The 21,354-nt window shown below is 46.2% G+C and overlaps 1 protein-coding gene across 2 annotated transcripts; it reads left to right on the top strand.

Moving 5' to 3' along the window:
* Nucleotides 1–293: 293 nt before the first annotated feature.
* LOC118624734 (small nuclear ribonucleoprotein Sm D1-like) lies at nt 294–641 on the top strand. 2 transcript variants are annotated; one of them, XM_036253210.1, is made up of 2 exons: nt 294–384; nt 508–641. In XM_036253210.1, the coding sequence occupies exons 1-2, from the start codon at nt 294–296 to the stop codon at nt 639–641; spliced, it is 225 nt and encodes a 74-aa protein (XP_036109103.1). The 2 variants fall into 2 exon arrangements, with proteins under 2 accessions (XP_036109103.1, XP_036109101.1); XM_036253208.1 differs by having other exon boundaries at nt 294–641.
* The last annotated feature ends 20,713 nt before the right edge of the window (nt 642–21,354 follow it).

Below are 21,354 nucleotides of genomic sequence, written 5' to 3'. Positions count from 1 at the left end.
TGACCCTATAGAAATGTAGTGCTTCTCTGCAGGCTTGCCCCAATCATATGTATTGATTTATATGAAACTTCATCTACTGCTTTTGCTCCGCGGGAACATTCTTAGTTTGGGTTAAGTCTGCATGACTTTGCACACATGGAAATTCACTTTTATAAAAGGGGAACTTTCTTACCTTGCACACCTGCAGGCACAAGAACTCTTTCTGTGAAAAGGTTAAAACAGCCATTCATACTCCAGTCCGGTGGCCCTTGGTTGTCGGCTTTTGTGCCTCTTGGACTGAAAACTCCGTTAGGATGAGGCTAGTGAGATTTTTGATGAAATTGAGTCACGAAACTGTTACCATCGAATTAAAGAATGGAACACAGGTCCATGGAACAATCACAGGTGTAGATGTCAGCATGAATACTCATCTCAAAGCTGTGAAAATGACCCTGAAGAACCGAGAACCTGTACAGCTGGAAACACTGAGTATTCGAGGAAATAACATTCGGTATTTTATTCTGCCAGATAGCTTACCTCTGGATACACTACTTGTGGATGCTGAACTCAAGGTGAAATCTGAGAAAAGGGAAGCTGCTGCAGGAAGAGGAAGAGGAAGAGGACGTGGCCGGGGCAGAGGAAGAGGGGGTCCTAGGCGATAATGTCTCTCAAGATTACTGTTTCAAAGTGATATGTGATTTGGGATATTTTTTGTACAGGTTTTGTTTATGTCAGTTTTTAATAAACATAAATGTAGGCCAGCTTTCTATTGACTGTATCATGTTTAGTTTTAATAGTTCATATATATTCATGACATTAGTACAGTGAAAACTGAGCATTATTACCTGGCAGTCCCAGAATTCCATTCGTAGATCAGACTTAATTTTTTTAACTATTTCTTTCGTCAATACACATAGTATATACACCTTTTTACTTCACATGTACTGAATATGCATTTTGTTTGTTTTTTACTTCTTTCTGTGAAACCTACCTACAGGTGGTGAAATAGGTTTGGTTGTTACTTCAGAAGCTCAAGTCCTATGGAATGGGGTCGAAAATTATTTCTCCTTTTCCTGAGTTTTACTCCATGGAAACTTAGATACTTAGTAAAAGGTGATAGTCATCTTCTAATTCACGAGTCATTAATTTTGTGTGATAATTTGTTTTTGTTTTATTTTTTTTCAATAGGATATAGTTTTCCATTCTCCTGACTTGAAACTTTAGATAACCGTTCACTAGGTTATCAGTTGTAAGCATTGTTGAAATGTGTTATTGTGGAATGTACCTGTCAATGGTACATCTCTTTATCAAGAACTTTTACAACGAGTTCTTTAATAATAAAAGGAGCCCTGGCCAGTGTGGCTCAGTTGGTTGGGCATCCTCCATGCACCTAGAAGTTGTCAGTTCAATTCCTGGTCAGGGCACATGCCCAAGTTGCAGGCTCTATCCCCAGTAGTGGGCGTTCAAGGGGTAGCCAATTGATGTTTCTTTCTCTCCCTCTCCCTTCCTCTCTCTCTCTCTAAAATCAATAAAAACATATTTTAAAAAATGAATAAAAAAACAAAAACAAAACAAAAAAAACCCTTGTTTACCTACCAGCCTCTGCTCTCTGAACCCTCAGGTTGTGACCTCAAAGTGCCTGTGGCAGGCAGGTGGATAATACCTATTTTGGGGAGCTCTTAAAGCCAGACCTTTCCTGTCAGCCTGGACGCGCAGTGTGGAATCTCCAGGTGAGGGTCTGGTTCTCTAGGCAGTTTTTAAGCACATCCAAGTTAGGAACTTCTGAGACCCCACCCTGCAGCAAGATGAGGTGAGCTGTCACCTTGACCACCTGGTGTCAAGCTTTTACTCTCCACAGAAGAGGCAAAGCACAGAACGCTGGTTAGCCACCCCCCTCTGCCCACCCTCTTCTCCCCACCCCCTCTGCCCACCCCCTCTGCCCACCCCCTTCTCCCCACCCCCTCTGCCCACCCCTTCTCCCCACCCCCTCTCCCCACCCCCTCTCCCCACCCTCTTCTCCCCACCCCCCCTCCCCACCCTCTTCTCCCCACCCTCTTCTCCCCACCCTCTTCTCCCCATCCCCTCTGCCCACCCTCTTCTGCCCACCCCCTCTGCCCACCCCCTCTGCCCACCCCTCCCACCTCCAGGGAGACTCAGTAGGTTTGGGGCCAGGGGCTAGGATGGGTATTTGCATATTCACGAACCATTGAGCCTCACAACCACACTGCAAGTTAGGTGTTTGATCCAAAACCCAGAGGAAGAAACTGAGGCCCAGTGGGAGCGCACAGTAACTGCGGAGCTGGGAAAACTCAAATGCCGAGGCCTTTCCGGTGAACCACGCTGCCTTAGCCCGGTCGGCTTAGACAACCAACTGCCATGCGTATAGGAGGAGTTTGGTAAATATCTGTCTAACACGTTAACAAATGTAAAACAACAGGACAAGCAAAGCAATTTTATCACAATAACGTACTTTATTTTTGTGTTTTCATGCAAGGGCAAGAGGAAATGTAAAAATGAGTTAAGTGTATGCATTTTACACGGCCTGAGTAGTCCTTGGAAATGAGTAAGGAAAGGTCTGATAGTGGACACGCAGAAAGATCATCGTATCCAGGATGAGCAGCATGGCCACGTGCAGTGTGATGTGAGGCTAGACAGAAGGAGGCCCATCGAGAGCTGTGGCGTGGGGACAGAAAGCGCGCCGTGTCTGTGTGAAATGAGAGGAGTCGGGGAAAGACCAAAGGGAGAGGACAGTTAGGTCTCTCATCCCCCTTTTCAATGAGAACACCCCAATTTTTATTGACTTCATATGTTGTTACTTCACATAAGATTTAGTGTTTAGACATGTTTGTCACCATCATTTAAAGGTGGAAACTGTGGACCTAGGGTTATCCCCCAGACCAATAAATAATTGTGATAGTTTGTGTAAAATTTTCACCTGCACTAGCAACGCGTTAAATAGTATACTTGTCATTTATTTGTAATACTTTTCAGTTAAGAAAAAAATGTTTAAATTTCTCAAGGAAAAAGGAAAAGAAAGTATCAAAACAATTATCTTGAAAGTTCAAAAATGATTGAGGAAGAATCCCAATAGAAGTACTCCATTACCTATCTAATTGCTATTGTTAAAAGCCAATAAGGCATATTGACACAGTGATAAAACTAAAAGCGAGAAACTTATCTTTTCAGCAATTCTGTCCAGGGACATGGTCATGTGGAAGGACACGTGAGGGTCTGGAAAATGCTCCGTGTTGAGGGGAGGGGCGTGGTGGCGTGCATGCTGCTGGCTGGATGTTCCCCCAAGCCTCCTTGCTCCGTTTAACCTCAGTCCAGTGACTGCTGGAGGAAGGTGACTTACAGATTGGAATCAGATGTTGTGCTTGTATGATTAGGGCCATATCTCCATTGCGAGCTGCTTGGGATCAAAAAGGAAAAAAAAAAAAAAAAAACAAGGTTAGAAAAAAGTCAGTGTCAAGTAAAAGATTGGAAACACAGCAATGGTTGGAACAAATGAGAAGCACATTTTCATCACCAGGTTCAACAGCCAAAGCAAACGACCTTTCTCCTCTCTGGGAACTCTGTGTGTCTCTGGAGTTTTGGAAAGGCCAAGGAGAACGTTAAGACCATTTGGCCTCCAGGTGAGGCTATGACTAGACTCCACCAACTCTCTGACGGTCTTCTGCACTTATGTCCCTGTGAACTACATCCCAGCTCGCCCTGTTAGGGCAGAAGGAGATGGCAGTATTTTCTGGAAACTTTGCAGACACCCTACCTGCCCAGGTCACTTGGCAGCGACCCCCTTGGGTCTTAGGGAAAATGGAGGCAAAATCAAGTCTTGTGTTATAGGGAATGGAGGCTATTTACAAAAACAAATTGTTCTGTTGAGAATAAATATTCTTATTTTTCCAGCTTCCTTATGTTTTGAAAGGCCCCTGAAATCATTTCATATTGTGTCAGTCAGACAGATCAGAGGGAGCAGAGAAAGACCTCATCTAGGATGTAGGATTCCCAACGCCGCGGCCTCAACCTCTGAATACTTCTGGAACATTTGCTAAAAGGCCACCTCTTCCTCTTGTTCCCATGTAGCACCGAACTCAGGTCAGTGAGTCACAGGTGAGTCAGCACCCTTCTCTCTCAGAGCCTCAGCTGCTCAGAACTGAAAACACTGTGTTGCAGTTGTGCATGCAGAAGCTTGGATGAATGAAAGACACTAGCAAATTTCTACTTCAGACTCCCATGTTTTTAAAAACTTATCTTTATTGTTTAATGTATTACAGATGTCCCTCCTTTTCCCTCTATTGACCCCATCCTCCCTACTCCCACCTCCTCCTGCCTTTCCCCACACTATTATCTGTGTCCATTGGTTATGCATATACGTTCTTTGGTTTATCTCTTCCCACCCCACCCCCTCCTGTTGAGGTTTGTCAGTCTAATGACCAATTTGTACTTCTTAATCCCTTCACCTTTTCACCAATTCCTCCATCTAGAAACCAACAAAATGTTTTCTGTATCTATGAGTCTGTTTCTGTTCTGCTTGTTCATTTTGTTTATAGATCCAATTGTTGATAGATATGTATTTATTGCCATTTTATTGTTCATACTTTTGATCTTTTTTATCTTCAAGAAGACCCTTTAATATTTCATATAATACTGGTTTGTTGGTGATGAACTCCTTTAGCTTTTTCTTTTCTGGGAAATTCTTTATATATGCATCAATTCTAAATGATAGCTTTGGAGGCTAGAGTAATCTTGGTTGTAGGTCCTTGCTTTTCATCACTCTGAATATTTCTTGCCACTCCCTTCTGGCCTGCAACGTTTCTTTTGAGAAATTCATGTGACAGTCTTATGAGAGCTTCCTTGTAGGTAACTAACTGCTTTTCTCTTGCTGCTTTTAAGATTTTTTCTTTGTCTTGAACCTTTTGCATTTTGATAATGATGTGTCTTGCTTGGTGTGGACCTCTTGGGGTTCATCTTGTTTGGGACTCTCTGTGCTTCCTGAACTTGTATGTCTGTTCCCTTCACCAAGTTAGAAAAGTTCTCTGTCATTATTTTTCAAATATGTTTTCAATATTTTGCTCTCTGTCTTCTTCTTCTGGCACCCCCATGATGTGAATGTTGGTACAGTTGAAGTTGTCCCAGAGGCTCCTTACACTATCCTCTCTTTTTTGAATTCTTTTTTCTTTTTGCTGTTCTGATTGGGTGCATTTTGCTTCTTTATATTTTAAATCGATGGTTTGCTTCTTGGCTTTTTCAACTCTACTATTGATTCTCTGTAAATTACTCTTTATTTCAGTTAGTGCCTTCTTCATTTCTGACTGGTCCTTTCTTATGCTTTTGAGGCCCTCAGTAAGTTCATTGAGCATCCTTATAAGCAGTGTTTTGAACTCTGCATCTGTTAAATTGCTTATCTTCATTTCATTTAGTTCTTTTCCTGGAGTTTTGTTCTGTTCTTTTATCTGGGACATGTTTCTTTGTCTCCTCATTTTGGCTGCCTCCCTGTGTTTGTTTCTATGTATTAGGTAGAGTTGCTATGTCTTCTAGGCTTCCTAGGTTGGCCTATTGTATGTAGTAGGTGTCCTGTAGGGTCCAGTGGCACAGGCTCCCTGATCACCCAGCTTTGCCCTAGAGGTACACCCCTCATGTGAACGGCATATCCTTCTGTTGTAATTGAGGCATGATTGCTGTTGGCACATCAAGGAGATGATTTACTCAGGCTGATCAGCTTTAAGGATTGGCTGTGCCCACTAACCATTGACCTCTGACTACCTTGGATGATCAGCTGTGGAGGGGCCCGCCACACAGAGCAAGACTTACTTCAGCAGGGTTCTGGTACCCACTGAGTCCGCTCCTTGAGTGTGTCACTTGTGGAGGTGGTTGGGTGGTGGTGCTTTGATGTGGTCTGAAGCTGTGCACTGAGTGTGCTGGCTCTGGGACAAGGTCAGCCACTGCCTGTGTTCTACCCGGGGCCACCAGCATAAGCTACAAAGCGATCTACAGATGGCTGCTTCTTGTGCTGGGCTTGGAGGTGCTCAGGTGAAATCAAGTTGTGAACCAAGGCTGGCTGCTTCTAGTGCTGGCCCTGGGGCCTCTTAGTTAAAGGTATGGGTCTTGCTGAGGCCAGGTGCTGCTTTTTTGAGATAATTTAGAAAAGTCTGAAACAGGAGCCAAGACAGATCATTCCTGTGGTAAAACCACTGGAAACAGCTTGGGTGGGCCTGAAAGTTGGGTGGGGCGGGGATTCTGGGAATCACCAGGGGGCAAACAGTGTGAGCCAGGTTGCTGGAGTCCCAGATAATGCGGCCCTCTGCCTGCCCCATGGGGAAGGGCTCACCAGAGGAACAGCGGCCTCCGCCAGCATGTCTCTCTGGGAGAAAGCTGCCCTACAGCTCTCACCCTGACGCCAAACAACTAAGTTCTTCCCTGGGTTTCTCTGGTGCCTTTCAAGCTGCCTCCCCGACGCTGGAGCCTGGAGGGAGCAAGTCCGCAGACTCCAATTCTTAAATCTGTCTCCCCCCCACCCCTTCCCTTTCCTAAGGCTTTTGGAAAAGAAAATTTAAAAAAAAATTTAAGTACGTGTAGACAGATGAAGAGGAGAGGCAAAAGTTTAGGTCTTTGAAAGTGAAGTGAATGGTTTAAGTGTTGGAACAAATGTCAGATTTCCAGATTAACAGCCCAGAGTGCAAGGTCAATTAAGCAAATAAAAGTCTCACTTTTTGAACTCAGAGAGCGATAGTTCATTGATTTAATGGATTTTCAACTCAACCAAATTGCCTCTTAAAAGACAATTAATGCTGTCTTTCTCATGACAATTGGTTTTCTCACCTCGGTTTTTTCACAGGCCCAGCATTTCATCACACTGAGGCGGGCGTCTGGATGTGGATTTTGATGCAAATGCAGAATTTCTCAAACTCCTCTGTCCAAGCTGCTCTTTGGCTTCTCTTCTGTAAGCATGCCTTGAGCCGGATGGACCACTGGTTTTTATTTGTGATATCTCATTAAGTAAAACAACTTCACTAACTTTTTTTTTTTTTTTCGATATTTTGTTCAGATAGAGTGGGAGGGAGGGAGAGAGGGAAGTGGAGAGAGAGAGAGAGAGTTAGAGAGAGAGAGAGAGAGAAACATCGACGTGAAAGGGACACATCGAGTGGTCGCCACCCACACGACCCAACCAGGGCCGGGGACAAACTGCAACCAAGGTACGTGCCCTTAGCGGGAACTGAACCTGGGTCTCTCTGTACCGCAGGCCGACGCTCTAACCGCTGAGCCAAACCGGCCAGGGCATTTCACTAACTTTTTAAAACTTGCTTTATATTAGTGGGAATCCTGAAGGTCACCAAGTCACCAAAGAGCAAAGGGTGCCGAATGTGCTAGAAACAAGTCTTGCCTGGCCACAGTGTTGGCTACAGCTGGCAGGACAGGCATTACAGGTAAATTGAAGGGTGATTGCTACCTAAGTAGGTATGCTTCTGTTGTGAGGGATGAAGTTGTTGTGTGCAAATCTCAGAAGGCCCCCGGCACCACAGTTTTACACAGATCACCCCGGCACCATCCCAGCAATGTTGTATTCTTGCCAGGAGGCGGCGAGATCCCTGGGACCCCCAGGGAACACAGAAGGAAACCTGGGAAAGTTGAGGCAGAACCCTGAGGTCTGGTTGACCAGGCGGGCGAGCTGGTGGCATGGCTGAGGGGACGGGAAAAAAGAGCCAGTGCACATCTGTCCTGTGTTCTGGACCTGAAGGACACGTCATGGGAGACATCTTGTGTGAACTTCCAGAAGAAGAAATCCCACCGCATTCTGCTTTCACACGTACTGCACTCTCGAAAATGTTCCCAGTCACAGCCCGGGGTGGTGATGACGCGTTTACGTGCTGCCCCTGGTTCCCCTGAGCGCCGGGAAGGGAAGGAGGCTGCTGTGAAGGCGGCGTTGCCTCCTCCCACAGTGCGCTTCGGGATGTTGGCCACACTGTAGGGAAGCAAACCTCAGCTGATCCTCGTTACCATTGTATGTGTATTTGGGGGCTTTCCCCTGGAGATTTGAAGTGTTCGTGCCTCTTCGGAAGATTCCAGAAAACGGACACGCAGTGTCCATCCAGCTCTCCCCCACACCACCCGCTTCACTCACCCCTTCCAAACAAGCAAACAGAACCTTCCTGCCCGGCACCGCCAGCAGGGACGGAGGTGCACAGCATGGACTGGAGAGAGGAGGCAGGACATGCCACCTTCACTGCCACCCAACAGCAGCGCGACGTTGCAAGTGGTTAACACCTTGAAGCCATTTTCCCGCCTGTGAAATAAGAACAACCAGATGACTGTATGGTCTCTTCAAGCTCAGAGTCTAGGAGCAGAGTTCCCAAGGCAGCAGGAAGCCCCAGTGACATGTCGCCCGGCACAGACTGTTCTTTTCTTCCCACGGACTGTGCACATTCTGGCTTGTAATAAAGAACAGTCAACAGGCAGACGTTTTGTCCCTTCTCGAAGGAAAGGGACAGAGAAAGAGAAGAGGGAATAAAACAAGGAAACAAGTTTGTAATAATAAAAAAGATAAAAGAAAGTTATGCCAAGCCGAAAAATGAACCTGTTTGTGCATCAGAAGAAACACTCGTGGTGTGTGGATAGGAGGTGAGGAGCTGAAAGAGGACAAATAATTTTTTAAAAGGAGGCAATATATACATATAATCCAAATCAATCTACGCAGTAAAGTACTTCACAATCCAGAGTGCTTAGGAAATAATTTCTGCATGGTCAAGTATATTCAGATCTTTATACCTCTTGAATTGTATCATTTGTTTTTAATGGGAAAGTTTCTAAAATGTACATTTTTGTGTTTTATAAGACAGAGTAGACTAAATAGAACATACAATTCCAATATAACCCATCCTTCAGAATATGAATATCAGTCATTATTTCTTAAAGTTTGTTTTCCTTATTAATTTTAGAGAAAGAGGAAGGGTGAGGGAAAGAGAGATAGAGACATCAATAAGAAAGAACATCAATTAGCCACCTCCTGCATGCCCCCTACTGGGGATTTGCCCCATAACCTGGGCATGTGCCCTGACTGGGAATCAAACCTGCGACCTGTTGGTTGACACTCAATCACTGAGCCACCCGGCCAGGCTCAGTTCTTATTCTTTTCACTTTCCATTTGTTCATTCTGCTCATTCAGTAGCTATGAACTCAGATGTAGACAAATCCTAGTCGACTGGACTGGAGTCTAGATGCAATTGTGTGTGTTTTTGTTGTTGTTATTGCTTTGGGAAGTCCCTGGTATCAGTTGGCGTTATACTCATTTGCCCCTTTTCATCAAGGTGGCTTGAGGCTCTGACAACTGATGAGTTCCTGAGGACTTTAGCATTGAAGGTCTCACTAAGGCAGGCCTCTATTGCTGTCAGGGCCTTCCACCTGTAAGTACTTCTCAATACGCTTTACATCCTGGACCACAGGCTCCTTGACAGCATGGGTCACCCCTTCTCTCTCAATGTCACTTGTCGTGTCTCTTTATCGTCATTTTTCCAGGGCTTTTTGCTTTGGGGTATAAAACTGCACTAATATACCAGCCAATCAGAGTCCTCTGTTCCTCTAACCAATTGTACTGTGATAGTAATCTTCAGGTATTTGACTCAAAAATTGTATTTACTGATAAATGGGTGTTCAAGAGTTGGTGCCATTTTGCTAAAGAGAAAATTAAAATGCTTAGAAAAATACATCCATATTTCAGCCATTATGACAGTTATCCAAATATATAGACTTTGTGAACTATGACACACATCCCCCAACAGCCTCCAAATATAACACGTTTTTCCTACCCCAAGGAGCTCCTGTTCCATAGTCAGGCCAGGCGCCCAGGGTCGGAGGGTGCTGACAACGGACAGGAGCCATGGCCCGGCACCCAGGGGAGGCGCTGGTGTTCTTGTTAAAGAAAAAACAAGCCCGAAGCCATGTAACTGATAAGAAGTAGATTTTTGGGTTAGTTCACTAACATTTTAGATATAAATTTGCCTCAAATAACCTATGACTTAAGACCAATGGAATCACGATCATAACAAGAAGTTCAAGACAGTATCTCTGATAATTCATCAGATTCCCATGTTCCCTCTTGTTTGCTCACAGCCAGGGAGGGATTGGGTTTGCTGCATGCAAAAGCATCATATTGAAATTCTTTCACATTTATTATGTAGTTTAAAGCTTTCCATCAGTCATTATTTTTTGTTTATGTGCATTTTGACTCTTTATATGAACTGATTTCAAATTTATTGTATCTTGCCATTTGCTTCTTTTGATTTTGAATGATATATTTACTTTGCCCAGCATACTATGAGAACAAATCCATTCAGATATGTTCTATATTATGTCTGGCTTTGCAGGTAGCAGTATTCTATGAAAAGCAAAATTGTAATTTTCATTTATAGTATCACTAACAGGCATAGGATTTTACTCCTCAGCAAATTTGTTGCATTTCATATTTATTAATGTCAATATATTTATTTTTAACCATATTATTTTATTTCTCATCCCCAGCATTGCTGAAAGATTGCCGCATCTACAGATTATGATTTTTGGGTCGGTTCTATTAAATGGTATATGATACTTTTATGAGTAAAATAATGTTTCTCCCACAAAACCACAATAAAATCACTTTTAATACTTAAGCATGGTCTAAAGCACTTTACCCCCAAAAGTTCTTCATAAAAGTCTAGCAGCACCTTGTCGTCAGGTGTGTCCTGTGAGTGCCTATTCCGTGTGTACAAAGATAAATGCTTCTGCTTTGGACATCTATCTTAGTATCTCCTGGGTGAGCGTCTGTGAGGCACCTCTGCTCCAAAGGTGCTGTGCTCAGACCCCATTCTGGCTCCCCTGAAGAACTGGTTAGTGGAGATCTGCAGGTTCTGTGTACATGTGGGGTTTTCCAAGCCCCCACACATCCACGCCCAGTGTTTACCATCCGGCTTGACTTCCACTGTTGTGTGCTCTTAACCAGGTATCTCGTTACAGCAACGATTTTCAACCCGTGTGCCACACGAGTTTCTAAAACATGCAGCACCTGACTATTTAGTCAGGGGCACTGACCTCTTTTCCTTTAGATGAAATGAAAAAAAAAATGGCAACAGCCCTGGCCGGTGTGGTCAGTCAGTAGGAGTGTTGTCCTGTGCTCCCAAGGGTCACGAGTTTGATTCCATGTCCGAGCATGTACCTCGGTTTCAGGTTCAATCCCTGTCCCTGGTCAGGGCAATGGATGTTTCTCTCTCACATTTCTCTCTCTCTCTCTCTCTCTTCCCATTCAACTTTTTAAAAATCAGTAAAAATGCTCCCAGGTGAGGATTTTTTAAAAAATGACAACAGCCCTGGCCGGTTTGGCACAGTGGTTAGAGCATCAGCCTGCAGACCAGAGAGACCCAGGTTCGGTTCCTGCTAAGGGCACGTACCTCGGTTGCAGTTTGTCCCCGGCCCCGGTTGGGGTTGTGTGGATGGCAATTACTCGATGTGTCTCTCTCACATTAATAGTTCTCTCTCTCTCTTCCTTCCTCTTTCCCTTCTGCTCTATTTGAAGAAAAATGCAAAAAAAAAAAAAAAAAAAGTTCTCGGGTGAGGATAAAATAAATAAATGAATGAATGACAACGGCCAACACAACAATAGCTGTCTGGTGTGAATGAATCAAAATTATACCTTTTTAATTTTTTTTGAGTTCATCAGAAATTATTTTTTGGGGGGTGCTGAAGAATCTTAGTAATTAGTTTATGTGTGCCATGAGGTGAAAAAGGAAGAAAACGGCTGCGTTACCGGAATGATACCAACTTTCACATTTAAAGTGAATCCACGTGTAAAATCATCCACCAGAGGGGAAGAGAATCCTTTGTCCGGGAACTTCTGTCGCAGTCTGACTGGAGCTCTCAGACAGCCACACGTGTGCTGCTGACTGTCACATGGTGACGAGAACAGAAATCCAACTTCAAGTTCACCTTCACTGGGCACATTTTCCCGGTCCTTTAAAACCACTTCTACTCTGGTTCAAGTTCAGGCACACTCAGAAGGGAACACGGTTTCTTTCCATGATGTCAGTATGACATAGTGCAGACATGCCATCCGCATCTCCAACTTGATGCATGGAGATGTTCGCTTGGCTCTTATCTCGGCACCTCACAATGTAATTCATGCTGGTGCTGGGTCCCATATATTTGCCGCTTCCTGGCATTTGCTGATGAATGTCTGTAAGGGGAGCAAAACAGACTGAAGGCATAAGACACACTCTCGTCTGTGAGCTCTTGGCAAGCCCTGGTGAGGGGCGGGAGGAATCATTTGAAACTGTACTCAAAGCACAAAAGAACTGAGTGGCTATTTTAATTTCAAAGAGGAACGCAGATTGAGAGATAAAAATCACTTTGTTAAAAGGCATTTCCTGAAGAGAACTGTTAGTGCCCCTCCCGCGGCCCCTGCGTATGTAACACTCCGTGCGGCCCCTGCGTATGTAAGGCTCCGTCACTGGCATCCCTCTGAGAACAGGAAACCCACTGCGGGCCGAGGTGGCGGGACTGTGCGTTTGGATCATCCCATGTGGACTTTGGGGAAGAGGTGACACCTTTATATGCCTGCGTTTGCATGATGTCATACCTAAGGATGCTGGAAATAAATAAGTTGAACAAACGACATCGTGTGAACAATGCAATTTTTGTATTAATTTCTTTCCAGCTTGGTGTCCCATTACACATAGAGAAATAAAATAAGGAGAGGAAGGGGAGAAAAGGGAGAAGGAGGAAGAGGAGGCTGGAAGAAGGAAGGGTTGCTGCCGACGCTGTTGGTGAGGTCTGTGACCCACCACACACTGCATGGGTTGGCACCCGGGGGATGGCTGCTTTTGAACGGAGCTGGCTGGGTGTTTGGCTCAGGAATTTCCTTTGGCCAAATGAGGAAGCAATGGTAGCTGTCCTCACTCTTCCTCCAGTTTTCAATTTGTGGGGGTGGAGGCACCCTCCCTCCTGCCTTTGTGCTTTTCTGTTTCCCCAGGTCCTCCTCCGGGGCACAGCCCACCTTCCACTGAGCGGGGCAGAGTCGTAGAAGCACAAGGGAACAGGCTGTCGGGGTGTGGGATCAGTTAGGGAACTCTTCTCTGCATGAGCTGAGGCTGCAGCAGGCAGCACCTGACGGGGGACCAACAGGAGGTGGATTCTGGGGCCAGGCCCTCTGAACCCCTATTTGCAGCCTCCGGGGGTGTGCGTATCGAGGGGATCCAAGTCAGAATCATTGCGCTGATTAAAAACTCACTTTCCTGGGCCGTACTGTGGGTCAGGTAAACCTTCACCTCTGTGGGCAGGGTCCAGGAATCTGAGTTTTCATAGTCCCCCAAGGTGATTCGGCTGGACCGTAACTCTGATACCTGCTGGGCTCTCGTCTAGATGGTCTCTTACTTTCCATTCGGCACCGACACTCTAAGGCTCTAAGTCCACTTGGGTTCCTCCCACTGTATTCCCTCCGAACAGAAGCCCTGATCACAGATGTCCAGCGAGAACCTCTAGGAGCCCACGCTCACCAGCCCCGAAGGCCTCAGGACTCTGGTTCTGCACATCAGCTCTGGGCAGGCAGGGTGAGCAGGTGCGGATGGGTCAGGCCTCAGTGGCTGGGCAGCTCGGAGCACAGCCCGCCCAGTGCAGCCTGGTGATCGATCCCTGCTTGTGGTCACCAGGTGACATCAAGAGACATTAGGAGGGGCCAATGAGGCAACCTGCTGCTGGGCCAGGAGGCAATTCCACGGCAAGGAGGTCGATGTCACACAGCGGCACCGGACGGAGCGTCAGGTCAGCCGGAGAGGCGCTGTGGGCTGCGGGGGTCCTGAAGGAGCTGGGGAAGGAGCGCGCGGCTCAGAACCTGTCCGAGTCCAGAGGGTCAGAGCCAGCCGGCCTCTTCCGGAGGGGGAGCGGATACTTTCAGAATGAACTGTGTTGTTGGACTTCTGGGGCGTTCTGGGGGTGCAGGAATAGTCTGTCTCCCTGAGAAACTATTGACGTCAAGTCCCAGAAACGTAGCCAGCATCTTGAGAGGAGCCAGATCCTTCTTTAAGGATCTTTTTTCCCATGGCTCACTAAAAACAAAATATAATGAATCTCTCTGGGCCTCAGTTTCTCATCGGTGAGATGTAGGTGTTGAACGAGTTCATCTCAGTAGTACCTTCCAGCTCCGTTTCTATAGAAACAAAATAAAATAACCGAGACAGAAAAAAATGAAAAAATTGTTACACAAAATAGGAGGGGAGGTAGAAGTTGCTAAAGAGCAGTAGAAAAGCTTGGGCAAAGGGACCGAATGCGGCAGACCAGGGGCACAGATGGGGACGATGCCCCAGAGTCCAGCAACACTTTGCATCTGGCACCAGAGGGGAGACAGGAGGAGAGGGGTGATTCCCTTGAGAACATCTAAGATCGCTAAGTTCACGGCCCAAACAAACGTGCTCAGTGCAGCGACTGCTAATAGTAGCCTCCAAATGCAATGAGTCAGACTCCTCATTCTGCTTTCAAGACACATTGCTGTTTTGGTAGCTTTGTGTCAAAGACACCCGTGCATCAGAGGCTCCAGGGAATATTTACTTTGCTCACATCCCCAACAATGGTGAGCATTCACAAGGACACTGTCCAAGTGTTTGTTAGAAATCTAAATAAACTGGAAGGAAATTCACCACACATTTTCTGTTCTCAGCCTCAAGCCCCAGAGAGCCCCTGTTTCCCAGCATGCTTCTAGTGTCTGGTGGGCAGCTCCTTGGGGGCGGGGGGCGGTTATTAGAAAAATAGCCTTGTAGAAATACATAGTATCATTTAGTGTAAGTATTTTGTAAACTTGGTTTATTCACTCCAATGGTTTAGAGAGTTTCAGTGTGAGTAGCTATACATCCACCCCCTTGCTTTGTAACTGAGAACCGACCGTCCACAATGCCAACTGGGAAATGGAAGGTATGGTTGAGTATCGATATCAGTAGAAACCAGTGGATAAAGCTGGCACTTAGAGATGACCCAACATAAGCGAAACGAAGAACTACGTGTGATTACAATAGAAGTCCTGAAGAAAGAAGCAGCTGTTACAGCTCACCGCAGGCGCCCGGGAGGGACAGAATGGCGTGGGATATCGACTCCCTCGGTCACTCATCCGTCGGCGCAGTTGTGGAGGTTCAGGATTGTTCCCCCCTGACCGAGGCACTGGGGAAACAGAGCTCTAGACAGCGGGTTCCACCTCCACGGGGCTTGCAGCCCAGTGGGGCGGACAGGCGTCCCACAAGAACGCACAGCGGCTCTCAATGCAGGGAGGGGGGAGGGTCCCTACACCAAAGGGTTCAGCAAGGTCCCTCGAGGGAGTGAGATTTAAACTGGACCTGAGGGATGAGTAGGGTTCCCCCCGTCACTCGGAAGCGTCCGTCTGGACGGGGGAGGGGTGGGGGGTGGGGGTGGGGGTGGGGGGGAGGACTGGCATTACAGGTGGAGGGCTAGCGCGCGAGAAGGCCTGGAAACCAGCGGGAGCGTGGCTGCCGAGTACGAGGGTAAACAAGAAAGGAGGCAGGAGAGGGGCCAGATGTGGGCCTGGAGGGCTTTGAAAGCCAGGCAGGCAGTCGAGTCTGACACCTAAAGGCAATGAAGGGTCACTGGGGGTTGTGAGCAGAGGTGTGGCCTGGTCAAATTTGTCTCTAAGCCAGAGAAGCAGAGCGTTCGTGTGGCGGATGGGCTGGAGGGGAGCGAGCCCTGCGCAGGGTGCCCGGTGTGGAGGTTACTGTGATAATCCAGATGGCAGAAGAAGACGATCCAGACTGGGAGGATGCAGAGCAGTTCCCTGGTTCAAGATACAGTAAGAGGCAGAATCGACAGAACTGGTTGTGGGAAGTGAGAGATGATGCCTAAGTTTCTAAGTCCAGAGATGAGGACCAGAAATCACCTTTTAGCCCGACTGGTTGAGGTTATCACTCATTCCTTAATGCATAAGTTAGAGAATGATATCAAAACCCAGCTCTTTGTATAGAATTACAGATGGTAAATCGTATATAATTGCATTTCAGACCAAAGTTGATTATTTTCAATGCTATCTTTTATTAAATAATACATTTTTCAATAATATGGTTTTATTTTTATCATCTTAGAATGCCCTGCACTATATTGCAAGGTGTGGGTCTTCTACCTCACGATTAACAGTAAAGATTTGGAGTGAGCAAGACCAGGACAGTACCGATACGGCATCCTGAGTTAAAAATGTTCATGGCTATTTGGATAAGCTGTATATTTCAACTTTACAAGTGTAAACGCCTATGATTCTCCTTATAGTCCTCTGAGCTTGGACGGGAAGCCAAGTTCAAGAAAGGTTAAGTGGCCATCATAAGGTAATGTGGAACCAGGATACGTGAGCCAAGTTTTGAGATTCTTTCTCATCTAACGCTCCTATGTCCCCAGCTCACCCAGAAGCTGGGAATGGGCCGCCAGGAAAGCGGGGGGCTGCCCTCAGTGGCCAGAGCAGAAAGGCTAAGAGGAACAGTGGAAGGCTCCCCGATTGGGAGACGGGACCCCCGAGACTGAGTTCCAGCTCAGCTGCTTTACTGAAAGCGCTTGCTCCTGTGTGTGAGCTGAGCCTGCGTGTGCTTCCTTGGTAAACCGATCCCCAAAGGGGAGCACAGAAAACGTCACTGTGTTTGAAAGGACGACACTGTTCGTCTTGAGGAGCGGTGTACCTTAGGTGCCTAATCTTGAAAAATGATCTTTGAACAACCTGTGGGCTGAACTCGGGTGAAAGATGAGTCTTGGTGTCTACAGAGTGGTTGGCACATGACAGGAACTCAGAAGGTTGCGGACAGAGTGACGTCAGCACGTGTTAGCCTGCTGGCATGAGCACATCACCAGATTGTTTCCAAGCCCCCCACCCCCCACCCCCCACCCCTCGTGGGCTCCTGATCTGTCAGCCAGCTTTCTCCAGGCCGCACTGGGCTGATCAGTGAACTTGCAGCTGAATGAAGGTCGTTTTAGGCTCGTATACTGCCACTCCAGCCTGGCAACTAACAGAGTTTATTAAGGGAAACTTACATGTAAGGTCCCTCTTGGCGGCTGCAGGATAAAGTGGCTGGCCTTCATGCCACTTAACAGGAGCCAGAGCACTACATGGGGTGATGGCAGGAAGAGTCACGGGTACTCGTGTGTGAACGCTACCAGGTATGGGAAATTGCACGCTTGACCAGGTCAGGACAACGACCTGTTTCAAGAACCAGCACACAGCAGGAGTCAGAAGAGGGGTGTGATGTATGTCAGAAGAAAACATCCATGACAGTCAGACAGTCTTGGAGGGCTTGCTCCCCATCCTGACTTGGCCACACGATGAAATAGTCCCTCCTCTACGCCAGGCAAAGTAGAACCTGTTAGTTTATGGAAAATAACCTCCCTCGTCCTAGTCCTTCCCCTTCTGAGCCTCTGGGAAGATGCTTCAGCTTGGCTTGGTGGTAATTTTGCCGGAGAGCACTTCATGGTCAATGTGGAGTGCATAAGCCTTGTTGTTTTTCTTGTTTTAAAAATGTCAAGCCAACTACCTGCCATCGGGACACATCTGTGCTCTCTCTTCTTGGCCCCAGGAGGTCCAGCGTGGCCCATCTGTCTCTTACAGTGGCACGATGATCAGAGTGGGAGGACATCGATGTGCCAGAGGCGGTCCCATCAGGAGAGACGGGAAATACCAGGTTCAGTAACCCGGGCAGAGGGCCTTTGATTCTAGACCGGAAGTCTGGGAACTGGCAGCCTCTGGTCCACCCACAGACAGGTTTGTCCACACCGTATTTTCTTTTAAAACAAATTAGCAATATTTTATTACGATGATATTTTATTTTAAAATCTGCATTTTGGCCCCTCTATAAAAAATCAGAACTTCTAGTGACATTGGGTTTCCATTCCTACCTGACAATACCCGGCCTGTTAACAGGAGGTCTATGGTCTTTCTTTCTTCTCTTTGGCCACATTTCTCACCATCTTTATCACTTAGAATCATTTTCTAATGACTGTGCCTGCACTGCTGTGTTGTGTTTGTTAGTTTATGTTCCCTGCTGTGTCTGTAGGCATTTGCCTTTGTAACGCCTGTTCTAGTGCATTTTATTTTAAAACCTTGACTTGGCTTTAATTGGCTGGCTTTGAACTATGAAGAACTAAGTCCCTGTACTGTAGATTTCACATCCACGCTGGACAAAAGCTACACATGCTCATTTATTCAGTCAACATTTCTTGAGTACTTGCTGTGTTCAAGGCATTGTGCTAGCTGCTGGATACAGTGATTTAAAACAATCCCCCGAGACTTTACAGTGCAATAACATCATTATTACAATAATATAATAATCACAGTTCAATTCAATTATAAAAATAATAAATATTTGCTCCAGGGAAGTGGAAGAGGAAACCTTAATTTATACAAAACAACTGAGGCAACTTTCCCAAATATAACACACGTTCTTTGCTCTTGGAATGAACGGACAGCATGATGCTCTGAAGTACACCTGCGGTGCAGAACTAGGAAATATCACACAAGAATTGCCTGGGACACTTATTTTCTGAGATTAGGATTCAACTCTGAACCGGGAATAAGCATGAGTCAAGCATCCTTTGATGATGTGAAGTCGTCTCCTGGTAGCACTGGGTCTTCAGGGGCTGCAGTCTTCACTGCACTCCTTTGTGTAGTTGGAAAAGTCCCTTAATCTTTCGGGGCCTCACCATCCCTCCTGTAAATAAACTCTAAGGTCCCTTCCAGCTCACAAGTCTGTAACCTACGAATGAAAGGGCTAAAGATGAGCGACGAGGTGTAGAGCATTTACAGGTATCACGTGACATGCCTCATGGACCAAAGCATCCCTGAGGGATGGGGCAGGTGTGGCAAGTGTAATGTTAAACTCTAGGTCGTAAATTAACTTGAAGATTTATTTTGATGGAGAGAACTAAAGAGAGGGTTCTAGGTTGGAGATGAGCAACAAAGGCAAAGATACAAAATATGAGCCATGATAGTGAAGGAACAGGAAAATCACAGAGCATCAGCTTACGGGTTTGGCCCCAGGGAAGGGCAAGAGGGAAGCTCCGATCGAGAGGCCTGGATCCTAGGGTGGAGGTTTTAGTCTTGATCCACAGCAATGATTGCAGTGATGCTTTAAGAAGATTATTTGGACAGTTCTGTAAACCAGGCTACTGCTTTCCCACCTCCAACCCTCAACATCATTGCCAGGCAACCTTCAAAGCCACCCACCTAGCCCCTTGAGTTCCTGTGCAACAAAGGCCTAGTGCCCTTTGGGTCTTAAAGGAAACGATCACAGCCTAAAGTCTATTGACCTCTGACAAATAAAGCCATGGTTAAAATAAAGTTTTGGACTCAAGCAGCCTTACAAACACACACACACACATACACACACATTTTTAACCTCACCCGAGGACATTTTTTGCTTTTATCTTCAAATAGAGTGGGAGAGAGGGGGGAAGAGAGAGAGAGAAACATCGATGGGAGAGAGACACATCAAGTGGTTGTGACCCACATGATTCCAACTGGGGCTGGGGACAAACTGCAACCGAGGTACATACCCTTAGCAGGAACCGAACCCGGGACTCTCTGGTCCGCAGGCCAACGCTCTATGGGCCAGGGCAATACACATATATTTTAAAGCCAATGGCTGAAAAATTTTCAGTCTACAGTGTGAGTTGATCCCAGGCGCCGTTGCCAGCCACCTTCCTCCCCTCCCTGACTAGCACAACACCAGGCTCTGTTGACACAGTTAAGAGAAGAAAGAAGAAGCAGCGTCACTGGTTTCCAGGCTCTGACTTACAACACGATCTAACTGGTCACCAGAAAATAGCAAGTGGGGCAGCATTTTCCTGGATTCTTTAGTTCAGGAAGTTTGAGATTGAGTTTTTCTCAAGTCTCTCACCTCTTTTACAAATTAAAAGCAAAGAAGAGAATAATAATCTGCTACACTGGCAGAGGATTGGAGTGATAAGTGCCAATAAGATGATTTCCGAGTTAAGTTGATTTAAAACAGAAGGACGAAGCCAGTAGCCTGCCAGGACCCCTGCCTTAATCACCACCCGTTCAACAGCACTAACCTGCCAGGACCCCGCCTTCATCACCACCCGTTCAACAGCACTAACCTGAACTGCCGCCACCCTCTTCGGTCCCTCGGTGTTTCCAGAAGCAGTTTTGTTTAATTATTTTATATCTTCTAAATCTGAACATCATTACTTCAGCAGGATGCTACCCACAAGAAGCAAATTCTAAACCCAATTCGGAAATTACTTGGGAAAATACACAGGGTCTATTATATGTATTATTGCCCTCAGTTTGAGAACTTTCCCTGAAGCGCTGTCTGTTTACCGTAAGGATGACGTGAACCCCTTCCCAGCTGGGGAGGTAGCCCAGAAAATACTTAATTTATGATAACATCTCAAAGCAAAGGAAAAGCATGTCACCTTGAGGTTCCAAAGAACCTGTAGTGATTTCTGGTGGGGAAACAAGAGAAAAATGACAGGACATCTGCATCTGAATTGTTTGGAGCCATTGTTTTGACACTGAAATCTTTATGGTGTGGGTGGTACATTCATAATTCATCAGGTTTCAAGTTGCTCTCAGCAGAACTGCTCGGTGCCTCTTGACAGCAGAGGCACACGGCAGGCATTAAGCTCCAAAGACACGTCCGCTTGGCGGATCTCACCTGCCCCCTCAGAAATTGGCCTGCCTGCTGCCGGGACAGGTTAAGGGTCTGCTACTCCACACGGGCCAAACGTTTGTAAACAAAATAATATTTTAAATGCAATAAGGGAACTTCTGTTTAATATATTTTTAATTGATTTTTTAGAAAGAGAGGAAGGAAGAGAGAGAGAAACATTGATGTGAGAGAGAAACATCGATCGGCTGCCTCCTGCACGCCCCCTACTGGAGATCGAGCTGGCAACCCAGGCACGTGCCCTGACGAGGAATCAAACTGGGACCTCTCAGTCCAGGGGATGACGCTCAATCTGCTGAGCCACACCAGCCAGGTGGAACTTCTATTTAAAGAATTCTACCTTTCAATCTACCCTCATGTTATCTCTAAAATCATCTTTATAAATCAGAGCATGCCACTCTTATTCTTACTAAAAATGTTCAGTGATTTCCTATTATTCACACCTAATCTCTTTGTCTCCAGAACCTACAATAACCTCACTCCAATTATGGCAACAACAAATCTTTTTGCTCCTGTGACATCAAGTGAGGAGTACTCTGAATCTCACCCGAGTCCAGTTATTCCATGTGAGTGTCCTCTCGATGGACCAGCAGGACCGCGGGGGACACCAGGGCAGCACGTGACTTTCTCTTGCTCTTCTACTTTGCCTTTCTTTAGGAAGGCCAGCCCTTTTTGTCTGGTGAACCCATTAATTTCC

Source organism: Molossus molossus, unplaced genomic scaffold (genome assembly GCF_014108415.1).
Source record: "Molossus molossus isolate mMolMol1 unplaced genomic scaffold, mMolMol1.p scaffold_m16_p_10, whole genome shotgun sequence".
Taxonomy (NCBI): Eukaryota; Metazoa; Chordata; class Mammalia; order Chiroptera; family Molossidae; genus Molossus; species Molossus molossus.
This window is presented reverse-complemented; position numbering and strand designations above follow the sequence as displayed.